This window comes from Larus michahellis, chromosome 1 (genome assembly GCF_964199755.1).
Source record: "Larus michahellis chromosome 1, bLarMic1.1, whole genome shotgun sequence".
In the NCBI taxonomy this organism is placed as follows: domain Eukaryota; kingdom Metazoa; phylum Chordata; class Aves; order Charadriiformes; family Laridae; genus Larus; species Larus michahellis.
In genome coordinates, this window is record NC_133896.1 from 146,936,196 (window position 1) to 146,955,101 (window position 18,906).

General features: G+C 38.4%; 1 protein-coding gene across 2 annotated transcripts in view; it reads left to right on the top strand.

Moving 5' to 3' along the window:
* DHRSX (dehydrogenase/reductase X-linked) overlaps positions 1-18,906 on the top strand; it is a 167,387-nt gene that overhangs the window by 37,294 nt on the left and 111,187 nt on the right. For both annotated transcript variants that reach the window (XM_074607379.1, XM_074607388.1), the window contains 2 exons: positions 1,200-1,307; positions 14,878-14,946. In XM_074607379.1, coding sequence (XP_074463480.1) covers positions 1,200-1,307; positions 14,878-14,946 — 177 coding nt within the window. The remainder of the gene's footprint in view (positions 1-1,199; positions 1,308-14,877; positions 14,947-18,906) is intronic.

Sequence of the window (18,906 nt, forward strand, 5' to 3'; positions counted from 1 at the left end):
GATGGGAAGAATCATGTCATTACCTGAAGAAAACAGAAATTCATGTTGAATTGTGCTGGAAAGAACTATGTATTTCAGAAAAGGTGAAATCTGGGTCCTTTTTGAAGTTGCTGTGAAGAAAGCAGCTTATATCAGCACTGGTTCTGTGTTTCATAACCATATAAAATACGAGCTTGTGTTGTACAACAAAGCAATCCCCTAAAAACCTGGAAATCAAAATAGAAAGTCCTCTGATAGATGAAAGTCAGCATCTTTTTAGCATTTGTTATCTATAACATTGCCTATGGACGCCGTGAGGTGGCAAAATGAAATATTCAGCGCCGTTTTCCCTGTACAAATACCTAGCAGCTTCTTCTCAAAAGCAAACAGAAATTCATCTCGGTCGCCTGAAGACCACACAGTGCTTCACGTGAAAGATTAAAAAAAAAATCATATTTGATATTTGACCTGATTCACGCCCCCCTCAAGCGGTTTGTTTAAAAGGCCTTGGCTCTCCTTTGGCAGGAGGCCGCCCTCCATCTTGGGGGGGTGCCTTGGGACGGTGTGAGGCCTCATGGGCCCCCCTGCGGGTCCTCGTGGGCCATGGCGGGGGTGGGGTTTTTTTTAGACAAAAAGTTGCCCCGTCCTTCCTTTAGGGGCCAGGACCCTGTGATTTTCACCAGGCGGAGTTCTCAGTTAGTTACACAGGTAAGTTAGGTTGGCTGGCTCCTGCCGTGTAGCTGCGTCGTCTTTGACTGAGCTGTTTGCCATTTCCCCCATGTCACGGGTAGAGGCCTGGCCTTGGCCATTCGAGAAGTTTGCAGGGTATCATCATGCTGCCAATGGAGTTTTTTCCCCCTGTACGCATGGAGTAAACCCCCCCTGAGCTGGCGTGTAACAGCCGCCTTGCTCTGTTACAAACTGAAGGTGAAAATTTTAGAGGGCGGACTACTACAGGATTACAAAATGCATGCAAATAGAAATGAGAAACTTTCTGAACTGGGTGTTTTTATCTTTGGTGTCATCAACTCCAGTCTAGTGCGGTAAATAATGGCAGATGCTCTGTAGTTTTTATTTCCATACAGAGTGTGCTTTTGAGATTGTTTACTAGCCTGGCTAGAGTGGTCTATCAAGCATACGCCACTTAAAAAGACATCATAACTTCTTAATCGTGTTACTATTGGGAACTAACCTTGCATTATTTCTTTTTCTTCATATAGTTTTCCCTACACAAAATGGAAAGGTTGCTATAGTGACTGGAGGTGCTAAAGGAATCGGTTACCAAACTGTGAAGCATTTGGCAAGACTTGGCATGCACGTTATAATAGGTAAAGTCATTATTTTCTTCATGTATTTTTTTGTTTCAGAAAATAATTTTTTTTCTCTTAAGGAGTATTTTCTTTTCAGTCCAAGTAAATATATGGCAGGGGAAGGAAGGAGGGGGGAGGATACAGGGTTTTAGTAGTATTTAGCGTAAATAAAGATTTGGTTTGTGTTTTGCTCTGCAAGATTTTCAAGAAAAGTAGATGAGGTTTTTTTTATGCAGACTTGGACTACCTTACATAAGAAGTAAACAGTAAGGTAGTGAAAAAGGCTTAAAAATATAGGTGTCACAAAAATATTTTATTATCTTGTTATTGAGTACAGGTTATGCTTCAACTTTAGGGTGCACAATGTTTCTAAGGAGGAAAATAATTCCTTGAAAGAATATTCCAGTGTGTAGTGGGGGATGATCTGTGTTAGAAGGGCAGAGGAAGCTCCTATAATTTCAGCCATGTAAAAATTGCAGATTTACTTCTTAGTTTGTCACTGTAGGTGGCCTTTGTAGGCAAAACAAGAAAATTAATGCCCCGAGAGGTTCATTCACGTCAGTCTGACGCCGGCTTGTAAGGTGACTATGTTAGATTGAGATGTCTTTTAGACATCTGAAGTTAGGATAGGTGAATTTCTGTAGGAACTCAAAAAATGTCTTGAGTACAGAATTTCTTCTCTCTACTACAGACAATATTAGTGAGACTTTTTTCCTATTTTCTGAAGCTTTCTGTACCACATATATATACTAATATATTTACTAAATCAGTATGTAACATCGTGAATACTTATGTTTAAAAACATTTTGCTCCCTTCATCTTTCTTTCACTAGATTTTTACCTAAAACACTGTAACTTTTACACCATAAGGTCACCGAAGGTTGGTATTTCATAATACACCCAGCAAGCTGGTGATGCCATTTTATCTAGCTTTTAAACAGAATGTGCTCTCTCTAATGTTTTGTATACACATCTTAAAAAAAAAACGAAACAAACCCACACCAAACAATAAATAGGAGCATAGTAGCCATGTATTTTTAGTCTAGCGCAGTCAGTAAAACTAATAGAGTTGCCCCGGAATCATATAGGTGTAATGTGGAATACCACTTACTCATACATGTTTTAATAGACGTGTCAAAACCAAGCATCTGTAAAAATGCAAAAAGATGCTGCTATATGCAGATAGATGCTAGAGGTAGCTAATATAGCTAGATGTAGCTAATGTTGTCAGCATTAATATTTCACTAAAGAAGTCTCTTCTCATGTTTAAGGTGGACTGCAAAAATGTACTCAGTGGGAAAACAAAAAGGCTAATTTTGTTCTCTTTGCTTAGGGTTATGTAAGCATAGAATATTGCTACTTTTTTAAAATGTATACTATGTAATTTATGATAATAATGTATAATAACAAAATTCGGTGTGAGATCTTTGGGAAAGGGAAGGTGGTATATAATTACAAAATCTCTAAATAAGCTGATTTTTTCAACTCACAATCACCTCTCATAGATCCCATTCACTCACACTCACACCCATACTCTCACAAGAACCAAGATGTGAGTGCTCAGGTGGTCTGGTGAGCATCACTTATGTGCAGTGTGGGAAAATGTACCCCAGCTACTGAGTCCTTATCCTGTCTCTGTGGTTCATGGACAGATCTTTTACATCCTTTAGGAGTCATCAGCTCTTAGTAATTTTTCCTTGTCAGGAGTATATAGGCTATGTCTATAGCCTATTTTCTGGTGGACTAACAGGAAAAATAATGGTATAGGTGATATGCCGCAACCATGATGTTATCCTCCTGGTGTCAGGGTGCACGGTCATCTGCTGGCAAGTCCTCTGTGCTGTAGCCTTGATACAAACAATACAGGAATGGTATCCTGGAAACACGTCCTTTATTTTCAGTAAGGGGCATTCTTTTAACTCTTTGCTATGCTCTTTCTTCTGATGCTTACAGGCGCACGCATTTCCATTTGCTCTTCATTTGTACCAACCTTAATATTTGCATTACGAATCTCTAAAAATGTATATTAATGAAATTAATTATAGGAAGCATTTGATGAGTAAGATTTTCAACTGATTCAGTTCTTTCAGGCAAACTCTGACCTAAACACTGGTGAGTCACGGCCATCTTCTTTGCCTGTGAAATTCTTCAGAGCAAAGAAGCCCTGTCAGTAGAACTGATAGTCTCAGGCTTTTTTCCAGCTGCAAGATTAAAACAGTCTCAAAAACACATTAAATGCAATGACCTTCCATCCTTGTTGCTAACTGTTCACCCCAAGTGTCCAGAGTATGCTTAAAATACCTGCCGGCACATTGGCATGCGTTAGCACATTCAGCTTCAGGCCACGCAAGCAAAGATTTAAGCTTCAAATAAGACAGCAAGTCTGCTCAAGCTTTCTACTCTAGAAATTTTTTCACCCTATGTTTGTATATAGGCATGAACTTATGTGAAAAAAGTGTGGATGTTAGGTGAATTTGGGCTTGCGAGGGAGACTCATGTGTAGCTCACAATCAAGCTTGCCCATTCACTGAATGCTTCTTTCCCATTACAGGGATTAAGTAATGGGAATATTTAGCAATAAAGAATGATACCCCTGCAGCGGGCAAATGAGTCAAACCTGAATGTCTGATGTGAAGATGATTCACCATTTGTGATGGATGTGATTTTGACTCCATTTGACATTTTAGAGGAGTAAATGTTTGAAGTAACTTACTTTTAAATCCAATCTACCAATGGAATGAGGAAAACAAGCAGAAAGTATGTTACCTTGCGGAACCTGAATAGGCACCGTATGAAAAGGCAGTGTGCTCACTCAGAGCATTTTCAGCAAGCAGTTGCACAGTGCTTTTACGGCTTCTTCCTTTCCAGTCCCAGCACTGGTGCACAAGACTGCTTTCCCCTGGTGATGGTCTCTCTCTGCGGATGCTAGTAGCCCTGCACTCAGCCTCTTGCTGGGAAAAAGATTGGTGTGAATGCTGAAATGATGAAAGTAATTTTCTATAGATTTCTTCGATAGATTTCATTGAGACTTTTTGCCAGGCTGCGATAGCATTACTCACAGTGAACAAGGCCTTCACTTCAGGAAAATCTCATGACAGACAGTGGACCCCTGGTAGGGAAAGCTACTGCCAGCGGTGAGTCTTCAGAGTATAGCCACACCAGGAGCTCCTGCTCCCTCCTATGCAATTTACTAATTGATAACTAAGCTTACAATTTGATTTTCAGTGAGAGAAGGTAAATGACACACCAGTTTTGGTGGCTACTGACCAGTAACTGATATTGAAGATGGTGTTTTGTATGCATTTACAAATAAATATGCTCTTAACAATAAGGACCCTGAAAATCAAGACATCTCAGTCATTTTTATGACCCCCAGTCATAAAACCCAGTAGGTTCAGCTCAGGTTCAGTGTTGGACACAGTTTTGTGAGTCTGAATTTAGATGGATTAGAAGCATAAACTCTTCATATTCCTTCCATCCTTCATCACTGGGGTTTAATTTTAAGAGGACTCTGTGAGTGCATGTTAAAATTGTTGACTTTAAAAGAGGGCTACAGTTTGATTTTTTCTGTTTCTTTTTCCTCAGTATATTAATAAAAGAAGGTTGTACAAAATGTGTGATAATATCTAATACAGAAGCTTTGATAATTCTATCTGATAATAGTGCATGAAATTGAAAAGATTTCCAGCTTGACAATGTTACATATATGCTGCTTGGTATAAAACAGCAGGTTCAGGACAGTGTAATCAATCTTTAGTGTCTATCAGTGTCTCAATTTTCTAAGACAGGCTCACATTCTGAAGGAAACAGTCTCATTATATTTATATAGATGTATATATATTCAAGTGACTTATTTAAGCTATGCAATAAATGTAGTTCCATCACCAGACTCAGCACTTCTGTGTGACCTCTGTAAGCCCTGCAGGGGGCTAAACAAGAGACATTTCTGTCATCTCTTTCATTCACATTAGTTTCCAATTTTCAAGCTGGACTCTCTACACTATAAATCAGACAATTCTTATATTGTATAATACTACAAAGTGACTTTAGAAGGATGATTAAACCCTATCAAGATGGTGCAATTGTTCATTTTCAAAGACGGTTTGATTTAATTTCAATTACTGAAAATTTATATGGGATACTTTAATAGTCTTTTCTCAGTATACATAGATGTATTGGATCCTTGAGTTATAATTTCTTCTAGAAAAGTATTTATCTTCCTAATTTTAGCCAGGTTTTGTTAGGCCTGAATGAGTTAGTTAGGAAGTGTCAAAATTTCACCAGCCTTTTAAAAATGGTGATGGTTTCCTCTCTCTTGTATGAACACTGAGAAAAGCATGAAGATTGTCTTGTAATTTTCATTTAGTTCAGTTTTTAACATATCAGTACACTGTAATCAGGGTTATGAAAAACTCTATTTACAGCGCTGTCTGTTATTTCTACACTATGCATGTGCACACAGCTGCACACAGCCTTCCAAATCAGTAAGAATTTTGTTGAACCCTTTAGTCCCTAATTTATGTTCAAAGACTGTTACTGTCCTAGCTTTAAATAGTCTTTTTCCTTTTTAAAAAAATGCATTTTTTTATATAATTTTGAACATCTCACCTGTAAAATTTATGCATTTTTTTGATAATTGGCAGTGGTTTAAGGCTACTTATTTATGAACAAACTCATTACAGCATTCCTTGGGACATCTGAAACTATTATTAAAGCAGTGACAAACATCTGAAAAGACATTTAGAACACAAGAATTCTCTTTTGGGGCAGTAATCTCCACTAGAAATGTAACTCAATCAACTGTGCAGGTGTATTGCATAGTAAAATACTTTGATTAACTGAGCTCAGCCATCATGTGGATGAGAGATTTCAGTTGATGTGGTTTGTTTGGATTTCTAGAAATCTTAAAGCAAAATTCCTTAAGGCTCTTAAGGACACTACGCAGCTCAAAGGATAAGTACAAATGTCATTACATTCATACCATAACATTCCATGTTATGACAGAACATAAACATACATGTTTATTTTTTTAGTGGAAAGGGTGTTACCACTGGAGTTCAGCAGGGATATGTGTTAGAACCCATGCTTTCAACGTATAATTTTAGAGGAGGAGCAAAAACTGACATTGCAAGCCTTTCAAATTGTATTAGATCATTCAGGGTAATAAAGACCAGGGACGTGTGGGAAGAATTACAGGAAGACCATAAGAAGCTGGGTGTTAAAAAGCATGTGCAATTCAATGTAGAACAATATAGAGTGTGGACATGGGGAAAAATGGGGACATGGGGAAAAAAATCTTAACTCCGTAAAAAGAAATGATGGGTTCTGAGTTGACCGTCATCACTCAGGAGGAAGATCTTGGGGCTTCATAGACCATTCTATGAAAACTCAGTGCTCAATAGCTCCCAAGAACCAAAACAAATATTAGAAATTGTTGGGAAAGGAACAAACAAAACAGACAGCATGAGTTTGTCACTGTATAAATCCTTCATGTGCCAGCACCTTAAATGCTGTGTTGAGTTCTGGTCTGCACATTTCAAAATGTATAGCACGGAAATGGAAATGGTTTAGAGGAAAAAAGCTTATCACAGGTATGGAGAAGTATCCTTATGAGAAGCAACCAAGTGGGCTTGGAGTCTTCAATCTGAAAATGAGATCAGTGAGATGCAACCACTGTTCACTCTCTCTTCTTAAAGAAGTGTGTAAAATAAACAGCTAGAAAGATACAGTGGTTATGAATAGTATGGAGATTATTATAAACTCAGTATAAATACAGTACCACCCATCAGAAAATAAATTAAAATTGTCTAAAATAAGCCCCTGTGATTAAAAACAAAATCCTTCAATAGCATAAAAGTATTTCTGGACTACTGTCTTCTGCATAGGACCTTAAACCATCCTTAGTATAGAAGACGTGTAAGTTGGGACACTGTGACTGTTGGGCAGTTTAAGAAAGGACATTGTGCATAGTCCAGTGAGTGTAACTTTTACATTGAAGAAAATGTCAAGTATTGTAAAAAAAACAGAGTTAAATACATTATGATAAATTTTGGAAGAGTTAGTGCATTTTTTTTACATGTATTTAATTTATTCATTAATCATTTATTAAATGCTTTGAAGAATTAAACAACCGTGTGAATTAATTTAATCTTGATTTTCAAAAGCTTTTGGCAAGGTTCATGCCAAAAGATTTTAAAGTGGCTAGCTCGTCTTGAGATAAGAAAAAGTTCTCTTGTAGATTAGTAACTGATTAGGAGACAGAATACAACATTTAGGAATTATTTGTCAGCTTTGGGATGGAGCAAAGGGATCCCATATCTCATAGGTGTATGTTCAGTACATTTATAAAAGATCGATACAGAAAAAAGAGTGAACCGTGAGATGATGCATTTTGCACAAATGTATTTAGAATAGTCAAATTAATTTGACTATCGATAATTGAGGGATTTGAGCATCTGACATGCAAGGAGAGGCTGAGAGAGCTGGGACTGTTCAGCCTGGTGAGGAGAAGGGTCGGGGGGACCTTTTTGGGTCTATAAATACCTGATGGAGACAGGAAAGAAGGTGGAGCCAGGGTCTGCTGAATGGTGCCTGTGACAGGACAAGAGGCAATTAGCACAAACCAAAAAATCAGGAAATTCCATTTAAGCATAAGAAAATACTTTTTTACATTGAGGGTGGTCGAACAGGCTGCCCAGAGAGGTTGTGGGGTCTTCATCCTCGGAGATACTCAAAACCTGACCAGGCATGGTCCTGTGCAACCAGTTGTAGCAGGGGGTGGGACCGGATGGTCTCCAGAGGTGCCTTCCAGCCTCAGCCATCATGTGATCCTGTGAAATCTTAACTACCATGAAGAACAGGGAAGAATCTCACAATAATGAATGACTGGGTCATGAAGGGATGGATAAATAGTGAGTCTCAGTAAATGCAAATACTGCATATAAGGAAAACCTCCCCACCTATATATTTACAGCAATAGGATCTAAATTAACTACTACCACTCAAAAAAAAAATGTTGTGATTTACTGTTGAAAGCTCTCTGCAGAACATCTTCAATATTCAATGCCAGTACAAAAAGGCAAATAAAATCTTATTACTTAGCAGGAAAGAAGATGAAAACAGGACAGGAAGCATCCCTCTTCCTTTGTAGAAATCATTGGTTCATTATGTTGTGAATACTCAAAAGGAGTCTGGTAAAACTGGAAAAAACAAGAGAGGGATGATGAGGAGGATGGGATGGCTCTGTGCTAATGAACAAAGGTTCTTCTGCTCGCAAACAGATGACTGAGGTGTGACGTCATGCAATTATGAATGGTATAGAGAAAGTGAATGAGAAGTGGTTATTCTCCGTCTTATTGTACACAAAGTAGAGAACATCCAACAAAATAAATAAAAAAAACCCCAAACCACCACCGAAGCACAACCTTTTTAATGTAATTAAGTGTGTCACAAAGTCACAGAGCTTGTTGTCCCAGAACCCTTTGGCGGCCAGGTGCTTGAATGAATTGAAAGTGCAATTAGATGAAGTATTGGAGGTAGGTTCATTGAGAGGCTGGGTGTCACCTGTGATTCAGGAAATCTCTGAAACTACTTGGTACTAGGAGGGTGTACCGGAAACACCACTCCTAGACTTATGCTCTCACTTATACTTTTTCCTTAAGCACCTGCTACAAGTTATTGTTGGAAACAAGGCACTTGTCTGGGTCTGTGTTTGGTTTGATAAACAGGGTAATTCTTAATTTCTTGTTGGAACAGCTGGGTTGCTGAAACCTAGGGTGAGAATGGTGATTTCTTTTCTCTCTGCAAACCGACATCCTCCTTCTTACTCAGTTTTGCTTCTTTTCTCAAAGGGACACTTCCAATGATATTTTTGCCTTTCATGTAAAAAAGACATGTATTTAATTGTGACTGATGTATGATGAACCGGATGACAAAGGATGTGTGGTACCTCTAGACATAAGGAAGCTTTGTATCACTTTTTCATTTTTTTTTTTTTTATGCCAGGTCACATCCTTATACCTGGCTTTATTGAATAACAAATTCACGACTTGGAAGTTTTATGGGCGAGACACCAGATCTATATTCCTTTTTCCTAAACAAGATTTATTTTTTTTTATTGAAAATATTATCAATTTCTTTAAAAAACACTCACATTGTACTGAATTCAAATTTCTCATCCTCGGAGCTTTTTAGGGGCAGTCATTCCTCTCTCTTAGGCACATGCTATTTGTTGTGCAGTGCCATGCCAACTCACAAAATCATTATCCTCATAATGCCAGCCGATAGAGTCATCATAGAATGGTTTGGGTTGGAAGAGACCTTAAAGATCATCTTGTTCCAAGCCGCCTGCCATGGGCAGGGACACCTCCCACTAGACCAGGCTGCTCCAAGCCCCATCCAGCCTGGCCTTGGACACTTCCAGGGATGGGGCGTCCACAACTTCGCTGGGCAACCTGTTCCAGTGTCTCACCACCCTCACAGTAAAGAATTTCATCCTAATATCTAATCTAAATCTCCCCTTTTTCAGTTTAAAACCGTTACCCCCCATCTCCCTGGAGCCTTCTCTTCTTCACCCCAACTTTCTCAGCCTGTCCTCATAGGAGAGGTGCTGCAGCCTTCTGATCATCTTTGTGGACCTCCCCTGGACCCACTGCAACAGGTTCATGTCCTTATGTTTGGGGCCCCAGAGCTGGACACAGTACTCCAGGTAGGGTCTTACAAGAGTGGAGTAGGGGGGCAGAATCACCTCCCTCGACCTGCTGGCCACACTTCTTTTGATGCAGACCAGGATATGGCTGGCAGACTTTGTTTTTCTCTTGAGTCTTTGGGTGCCCTTGCAAGCCCTGTCTCCAGGCCAGCACTCCAATGAAATCAGTTCCCCTTCAACCACAATGAGGATTATGCTACTTTGAGGAGGCACCTTAATTCAAATGTGCATCTGGAATCTTTTTTATATTCTGTTGCACAAAGGCAGCTAACAATCACCCTCTGCAACTCCTTAATCAGATGGTAAACATTTATACAGAATTTATTACCATACCGTCAAGCTTGTCCTGGTAATACACTTAATACACTTAATGCACAGGGTGGCTCTTAGGTTCCAGGTTGGAGCGGTCGGGTGTTTCTCACTGTGTCCTGGGTGGTTTGCATTTTCTTAGTGTTCATCTCAAAATTTTTTTATTTGTGTTTCATTTTCTGTTATCTGGCTGAAAGTCAAGACGTTCTCCTCCTCCTGACTTTGGATTTTGGGATTTCTGGGTTTATTCTCTCCAGGCAACCTTAAGCTTTACAGGCTGCATCATTGTTCGTAGACTATTTTAAATTTCTTTATAACACCCTACAGTATGTTCCCTTGAAACATCAAGATTACATATTCCTATTTTAGCAAAACACAAATTGGAAAAGATGTTGGTTTTTTTTTTTAATCAGGATCAGTTTTGTACATAAATTATGAGCATGAGTAGCACTTATTCTTTTGGAGAGATTTTCACATTCAAAGAAATTTAAAATATTGTATAAAGATTACATATAGAGGTATCAGGACCTCTTACCTAGTGACAGTGTAAACATTTCCCATGCTGGGTTTCTATGGGGTGTGTTCTTGCCATCCTTATTCAGGTTGAGCAATGCTCTGTGACAATTCTATTGAAATCCCTGAAATGACTTTTCAGAGTTAGGATCTACTGAAGTGATTAAGATGACAGAGGGTCATCTTAAGGGTAAGATCCAAAGCCTATTGCTGCTGGTAAGAATTTTTCTATGTACTTCTGTGGTGCCTTTAGATCAACATGCTTTGACTTGTGGTGTTTGTGTAGATCAATGTTGAAGAGGAGAGTCTTTTTTTTTTTTGACTAAAAGTTGTGTTTAAATCTATTTTCTGTATCTTTTTTCAACATGAGTTTCAGTACTTTACTAAGAATTAGAATTTTTCATGCCATTAAAATGACATCTTATTTTATACAGGAGCATCCATTCAGACTTGAATTTATTTTTACGTTATTAGTTTTATTTTCAGAATTGATTGGAGTCAGCAGTGTTCTTGAATCAGTCTCCCCTGAATTTTTCACTGTTCTGTGGGGACTTAGTAGAAGAAAAACATCAGATAAGGCACTGAACAGCTTGCATAAACAGTTCTTGAGACAACTATATCTATTTTGAGTTCCCAATAGACACTCTAAATTAGCATGCAAAGCAAGATTATTACAGTTTTGGGTACTTTGATGATCTAAGCTCTCAAGACATTGAATCCCTTTTTCTCAAGGCTTTTGTTTAGGTTCCGTCACTGCATAAAAAACCACGGTCTGTCTTCTCTTTCTTATCGTCGCCTCCAAGTCTGGAATCCAGAGTAGGCAGATCTTATGCTACAGATGCTATAGCGCTGAAAATGGGTAAATTCTGGCATGGATAAATTCTGGCATGTTGAACATATTAAAAATTTTGGTGAATCATTGACAAAAAGTCCAGCCAGAGGATATTCCTGTGTATCACAGTTTTTAAAAGAATCACTACCAATACACTACTGAGGATCTAAACCAGCTGATGGTGGTAAGAATTTGACCCTTGTATAGTAAACTGTCCCCCTCCTTAGTTTAGGGCATTGTACTCCTCTTCAGTATGCTGTAAGGTTGTGGCCCTCAGTGACACATCTTCATCAAGAAGATACGAATTATTTTTGATTTTTTCCAACCTAAAGCCAGTTGTGTTAGCTTGGTGACTTAAAAAGTATTTTGTGAATTTCGAATAATTAATGTAGCACTTAAAAGGAGGTTTTTCTTTTTCATGCCTACCACTTACTTTGCTTAGAGCATTCCAGAAGGATGTACTAGGAGAGAAACACTACAACAGTGCAAAGTCCCTTTCCTCTCCCACCCATCCTCAGCAAGGGGATGCTGATCTCCCTAAGCTAACTCAGAAGTGTAGATTACTCCCCCAGTCTTATGGTATCTTTCTGATATTTGTGTCTTTGAACTTTTTTTAAGGATTTTGGTCATTATTTCTGTGTCTTTATTCTTTCTTGCAGGATCTTATTTGAAAGAAGTGTTTCAAAAGCCTCTATTACAGTAGCAGCTTTCACTGAGGTTATTTCAATTTTGTGATACTCCAGGTTCCAGAATCTGGTTTTCAAACTCTTTGTTGAATCAGGCTGGAAACAGACATTTGAAGTGACTGTTTAGCAAAATAATTATTTTTTCCCAGTGGTCTAGAGTGAAAAATATGCAAATATGAATAAAATGAGCTCATTTGGAAGGCACTGAGCTTTAATGAATAACCATTTATATAACAGCAAAATAAAGCAAATTAAAAATTGTTGTGTACACAAGCTCTTTTAAAAGAACAAATTAAGTGAACATACTGAGAGTTAAATCAAGACACTGGAGGCTTTAATAAGCCTGTTCTCTGCATGAGGAGTGCTGAATGAAAGAGGAATCAAATAAGACCTTCATACAATTGTCACCAAAGTATTTTTGTTTCTAGCCTAACTCTATCCATTGTAATAACACATTGAGTTTGAAATCTTACTCTAGTACATCACTTGAGGTGAAACAGTGAGGAAAATTGATCCCTTGCCCGTAACTCCTGTGCACAGATTTCCCCAGAAATGGCAGTTTCACTGGAGGGTTTGTTTGTTGACATTGCATCTATATCTGTAAATTAGCATCAGGCTGAATGTTTCTGTTCTGTACAAGGTTGGATGGTTTCAAAGGAGAAAAAAAAACCAACAGCAAGAAGAAAATACTGCAAATGTCTGCTTTGTGGTTTTTTTCTTTTCTTTCTTTCTTTCTTTCTTTCTTTCTTTCTTTCTTTCTTTCTTTCTTTCTTTCTTTCTTTCTTTCTTTCTTTCTTTCTTTCTTTCTTTCTTTCTTTCTTTCTTTCTTTCTTTCTTTCTTTCTTTCTTTCTTTCTTTCTTTCTTTTTTGCTTTCTTGCTTTCTTTCTTTCTTTCTTTCTTTCTTTCTTCTTTCCTTCCTTCCTTCCTTCCTTCCTTCCTTCCTTCCTTCCTTCCTTCCTTCCTTCCTTCCTTCCTTCCTTCCTTCCTTCCTTCCTTTCCTTCCTTTCCTTCTTTCTTTCATTCTTTTCTTTCTTTCTTTCTTTCTTTCATTCTTTCTTTCTTTCTTTCTTTTTCTCAGTCTGAGCAATATAATTCCAGAGTTAGTAAAATTTATGGAGAACAGTTATAGACCAGTATGACTCTATGTTTTATGTGAGAATTATTTTCTTTCATCTCCGGAATGCTGAATGTCTTTATTTTGGCTACATTTATGTAAATATTGAGTCCTTTTGCATATCTTGAAAACAAACATGTATTGCAAATAATTTTTTTCACTGCAGAAGCACAACAAAAACTCCATCCTCAAAAGAATGCATTAGCCTACCTCCTCAAAGTCATCAGGCTGTCCCAAAAATCTCCGTGTAGTGCTCTGAGCCTTCAGCTAGTGCAACGGATGGATGACACATGATCTATCTCAAAGGGCTTACTCCCACTTTTTGGATACATTATCTGTGAGATCAAATTAATCCAGTTTAGTACCTCTATGAAGCATGTTCTAACATCTTAAAGTAAATACGAGCGCATACCAACTAATGTGAGGAGGAGGTTGAACCAGATGACCTCCTGAGGTCACTTCCAAGTTCAGTTCATTCTGTGATGCTGTGATTCTTTCCTTATATTTGATAGAGCTAATTCACTGTTGCTAAAAAAAAAAAAAAAAAAAAAAGGTGAGAAAAAAAGGGGAAAACCTGAAATTTCTGCTACATACCTAACAAGTGAATGAGAGGACAGGACACTTGTAGAGGGTCACAAGATAAAGCCAATACAGAAAGCAAGGCAGAGGTTTATATAATCAGGAAATGGAGAAGGCAACTTCATTAAATTCATAAGATATATCAGTATTTATATCCGATTTAGATAATAAAAAATAGGTATTTTGATGCGTCACGCTATGGAAAATGTTTCTGGATGGATAAATGGAATGTTAAACTTCATTAAAAAAAATTAACTTGTACTACCAAGCACAATATTTTTCTTGCGCTTGTGTTTTTTCCTTTGATAGAAGTTACTATAAAAGAATTGCAAACAAATGTCAGAGAATTATTAACTGTCCACCTAAGCTGAATGGCACAACAGGCATTTATTTGATGTTTAATTGTGTTTTCTGTTAGCGCTGATAAAACTTTTCCTGAGCATTCAGGCTGGAGTAGTGGGGCCTTTCCTCCAGCTGTGAAATTCTTCATTTTGGAAAAGGAGCGAGGGGAGGTCTGCTCTAAACTATAGTGAAGCTTTTGTAGAATCTGGATGTGATATAATTCATTTGGCTCACAGATCTGCATCTCAGTTCAGCTGGCCCAGCCAGCAGATGGTCACATCTTGTATGAATAAATGAGAGAAAGAGGCAGAACTTGTGTGAACAACAGTGCATTTGTACAGCCCTCTTCAAAAACCTCTGCTGACTGACAGTAACATATCACACCTTTTCACTTAAAACTTCATACTGGTTTTACACTGTGGTTAGCCCTTCATAGTGTAATGCTTATATTCACTGTCCTTAAGTTTATTGCATCACTAATTTTCCATTTTCTGTATTGTAACAGCTGGAAACAGTGAGAATGAGGGCCAAGAAGCAGTGAGGAAAATACAAGAAGAAACTTTGACTGGAAAAGGTACCATACTATATCATTTTCTTTAAGGAATTCGTTTTGTTCCTCTCTTTTTGTTGGTTTCTTCTTTTATATGAGGTTGCCTTCCGTATTGTTAGACCTTTTTTAGTTTGGGGAAACTAATTCTTTCAGTAAATCTGACACAAGGTAAAATGAGTAGGATATTTTAAAAAAATGTTTTCAGTTTTGTTTGACTTCTTTACTGTAGTCATCGCAAAAGGGCTGCTTGCAAGTTACAGTCTGCCTGCGCGTGTGTATGGGCACAATGATTTAATAGCTGGGCAGAAAATCAGAATACTAGTCATTTCTGCTAAGGGGAGGATGACAGCAGGTAAGAGTGGGTGTGCTCTTTTTCATTGCTGGTCTTGCCTCTCATCATATGTATAATCCCATAAAAAAGTGATTTTTTGAGGGGGTAAGAGGTCTCTAAAAGAACTCTTTTTCATTGCTGGTCTTGCCTCTCATCACGTGTATAATCCCATAAAAAAGTGATTTTTTGGGGGGGTAAGAGGTTTCTAAAAGAACAGGGCTGTCCAGTTGTGTTATTTGACGTATGTCGAGAGTTTATGATCCTTCACAGAATAAAACTTCTTAAAAATAGATGGACCTTTCACATCAAGATAAAATTCCTATGTTTTTGTGGTTCTTCTGTTTTTTTCTTTTAATCTGATGAGCGATCATCCTGGGGGAGGCATAAGGAGAGCATAGTTTGATAACTATGAGAAAAGGCATATTGCGCACTGTCTATCTGCTGTGCGATTATAATTTGCAATTTATGGTGGAGGTTAGTGCATCTAATATTTCCATCTCTTGGATTCACTGGGTGTAGTTCCTAGTAGCGTATGATGATTCACTGCTGCCACTTTGATGTATCATTTCTTGGCAAAATAATAGGGCAGTGCTGCTACTCCACCCTCTATTTAGGATCTTCATGGCTTCTTCTGAGATCTCATTCTGGTTTTGTGCCTCTAATAATTACTGTTATGATGATCAAAATACGTTAATTATTGTGTTAAAAAAACCTTTCATTAAGATTTATCTTTTGACTTAAATAAATGTGCACCCATCATAGCCTCAGGATACATGTATGCTAGTTAGAAGCATCATAAATTAAGGCACAATCAGAAGGATCATGAAAGGAAAAAGGTAATTATTACATCGTTTAAATCTTCTGCTGGAAGTTTCTGTACAGAGACCAAAACTATTTGGAATTAATTACATCACATGACCTGCCTGAATCTGAATAAACCAGGGTTTGTCTTATTTTCTCAGATCTGTGTGATTACAGGCTTTTCTAGCACCCCAGTCTTTCTTGATTTTTCTGAATGAAGTAAGCTCTAACCTTCAGTTATAAACTTTGTCAAGATACAGCTGGCAGTTTGAGGAAGCTGAAAGTGTATCTAAAGTTGACTGAAGTTGTTCCTCATTGTAATTATAATGACTGAGGCTTTAGTAATCTCAGGTCCTGATAGATTTGGCCTAAAAACAAACTGGAAGAGTATTGCCTTTTCAGAATTTCTCACTGACTGGGGGATATTTGTATTTACAAATGCATTATCCTGTACAAAGGACATCTGTGAATCTGAGCAGTATTTTGTGTTGAATTTGCACTTTGCTTTGTAATGGGATGTGTGTGCAGATACTGTGACCAAGACTAGGCTGTGTGAATATATCACTTTTTCAAAAGCTCCAATTCAATATCTGTTTATTCACTGCATAAAAACATTATCAGTTATCTTGACCTTTCCCCCCCTTTTTTTGAGCATTTTTTGTGGACCATATAAAAAAACTGCTTACAGAAACTGTTCCCATTTGGAACATTGGACTCTTGAAGGAGAACTACTCCCAACAGTATTGCTCAGCAGCCAGCGTGATCAAGGATTGGGACAATATAGGTCCCAATCCTTCTTTTACTGAGGATAAACTATATGAGTGGGTGCCATCAGTTTGCTATCCAGATCTCAGATCTCTAATAAGGAGGAAAATCTCTTTTCTTGTTAGCAGGTTAGACAGCAAAAGGGAGCAAGAGACCTTGTCCTCTCCTTGTTGCCTGGCTGAGCTATACGTAGCACAAACAACCCCAGAGACAGCTCTGGGAAAAGGCCAGGCTTGTTGAATGCATGTAATTACAGTGTTTTTAAGCCGATATCATCATTCTGTGTTTTGGCCCACTGTCTGTCTGGAGCTCTGTCTGCTAGGGCAAGTAGTTTTATTTGACATAATCTACAGTTAGTTCAGGGACAAGTGAGATTCAAAGCATGTACGTAAGTGCTGATGAGCAATAATGCGTTAACAAAGAAGGATAAAGGATAATAATAAAAAGGCTATGCACACAGATGATGCTTTTTTGAGGCAGCATGGCGAGACATGAGGAAAAGACTGACAAAACTTCTGAATACAGGGAGGCAGGAAGCCTGGTTTCCCATGCTGGAGGCATTCAAACCAGAGCCAATGCCAAAAGATGGTAGCATATTGGAGAGGAAAGCAGTTGCGGCCATTCTCCTACAAGGCAGCAATGCTAAATGACACAGAAAATCTAAGCAATGTATCACATCACCTCTTACCACCACCCATCCTCTCCCATGGTGCTACACCACAAACCTCCTTCGTTCCTCTCCCTGCTGATTCCAGACTGTTTAGGTGTCTTCCTTGGTTTTGGGTATCTATCTGTGGTGAGTTACCTATTGCGAAGTGTAAAGAGTGAGAAAGGACATAGGCAGCCGAGGGGAAGAGAATGAGGGGAAGAGAATAAGGGGAAGAGAATAAGGTCCTTGGGGCATGATAGACCCAATTCACTTGACCATCAGAACCTCCTCCATGATAAAGCAGTGAAAGCCCTCATATAGCCAGAGCAGATCAGAAGTGCTGCATTGTCATTAAAATTATCACATGGGCACTATTTCCAAAAGACCAAGGGCAACAGATTGCTATGCTCTGAATCATAAAGCTGGGAGAAGCCAGAATGATGTGGGCATTTATCTTGCTTCCATTTGTTAAATTGGGAACTTGTGTTGTTAATAGTAGTAATTATATGGCTGGGAAAATTGTTGATGGCTAGGGATTACCACAGAGATATTCTAATTGTGTAAGTAAATCTCTGTAATTTACGCGTAGGGTGTGTCTGTGTTAGTGTGTTCATTCGTTAGATCAGGAGAGCGCTTTTCAGGCAACGCTTAACTGTTGCCCGCTTGCTGAGCATGGGTTCGCATCAGGAAGAGCACCGCAGGTCCTGACCTGGATTTTCTTTGGGCAGAACTAGCCTGGGAGGTGAGCTGTAGCAGTAACAGAGCGTTAGTGCACGAGAGCAAACTTAGAGCTTATCTGAACTAGAGAGTCCCAACGACCTGTAGAAGTGCCTACGTCAAGTGACCAGCACAAAATGAGCTCTAGAGATTGACTTCCATTGTTCCAAACCGCTTGTTAATGTAGCCATAACTGTAGGTACCAGTCCTGAACAAACTACATTGAGTTATGGAATTGGGAAGTTTCTGTGATAAACTCAACTCTCAATGATACTAGGAAAAAACTTTCCAGGTACATAATAGAGTATATCTCCTGACTCAGTTACCCTCAGTTTACATCTCTGCAAATGAAAGCTGGTTTTAGCCTGATGATTACAAACATACAAATGTTGGAAACTAATATATAAACATGAATGAAAGCTTCATTCATTCCATCATAGGTTCATGAATGCCAATGGAATCAGCAATTAGCAAAAGTTTATGCATAAATATCACTTAGCACAGTACCAAGGAAAGGCTCTCACAACTGCAGTGTAGGAGCTGGAGTTGCAGTTTGAGTAGACTCAAAGGAGAAAAGAATTAAAAGTTAGTGAGAAAACAGGGTGTAAAAGTCATATTAAGCACAGACCTCTTCAAAAGAAGAAGCCTGTGTTTAATCTCACCCAACGTTTTTGTGGCAATTCAAATAAAACCACAATCATAAAACTACACACTAAATCTA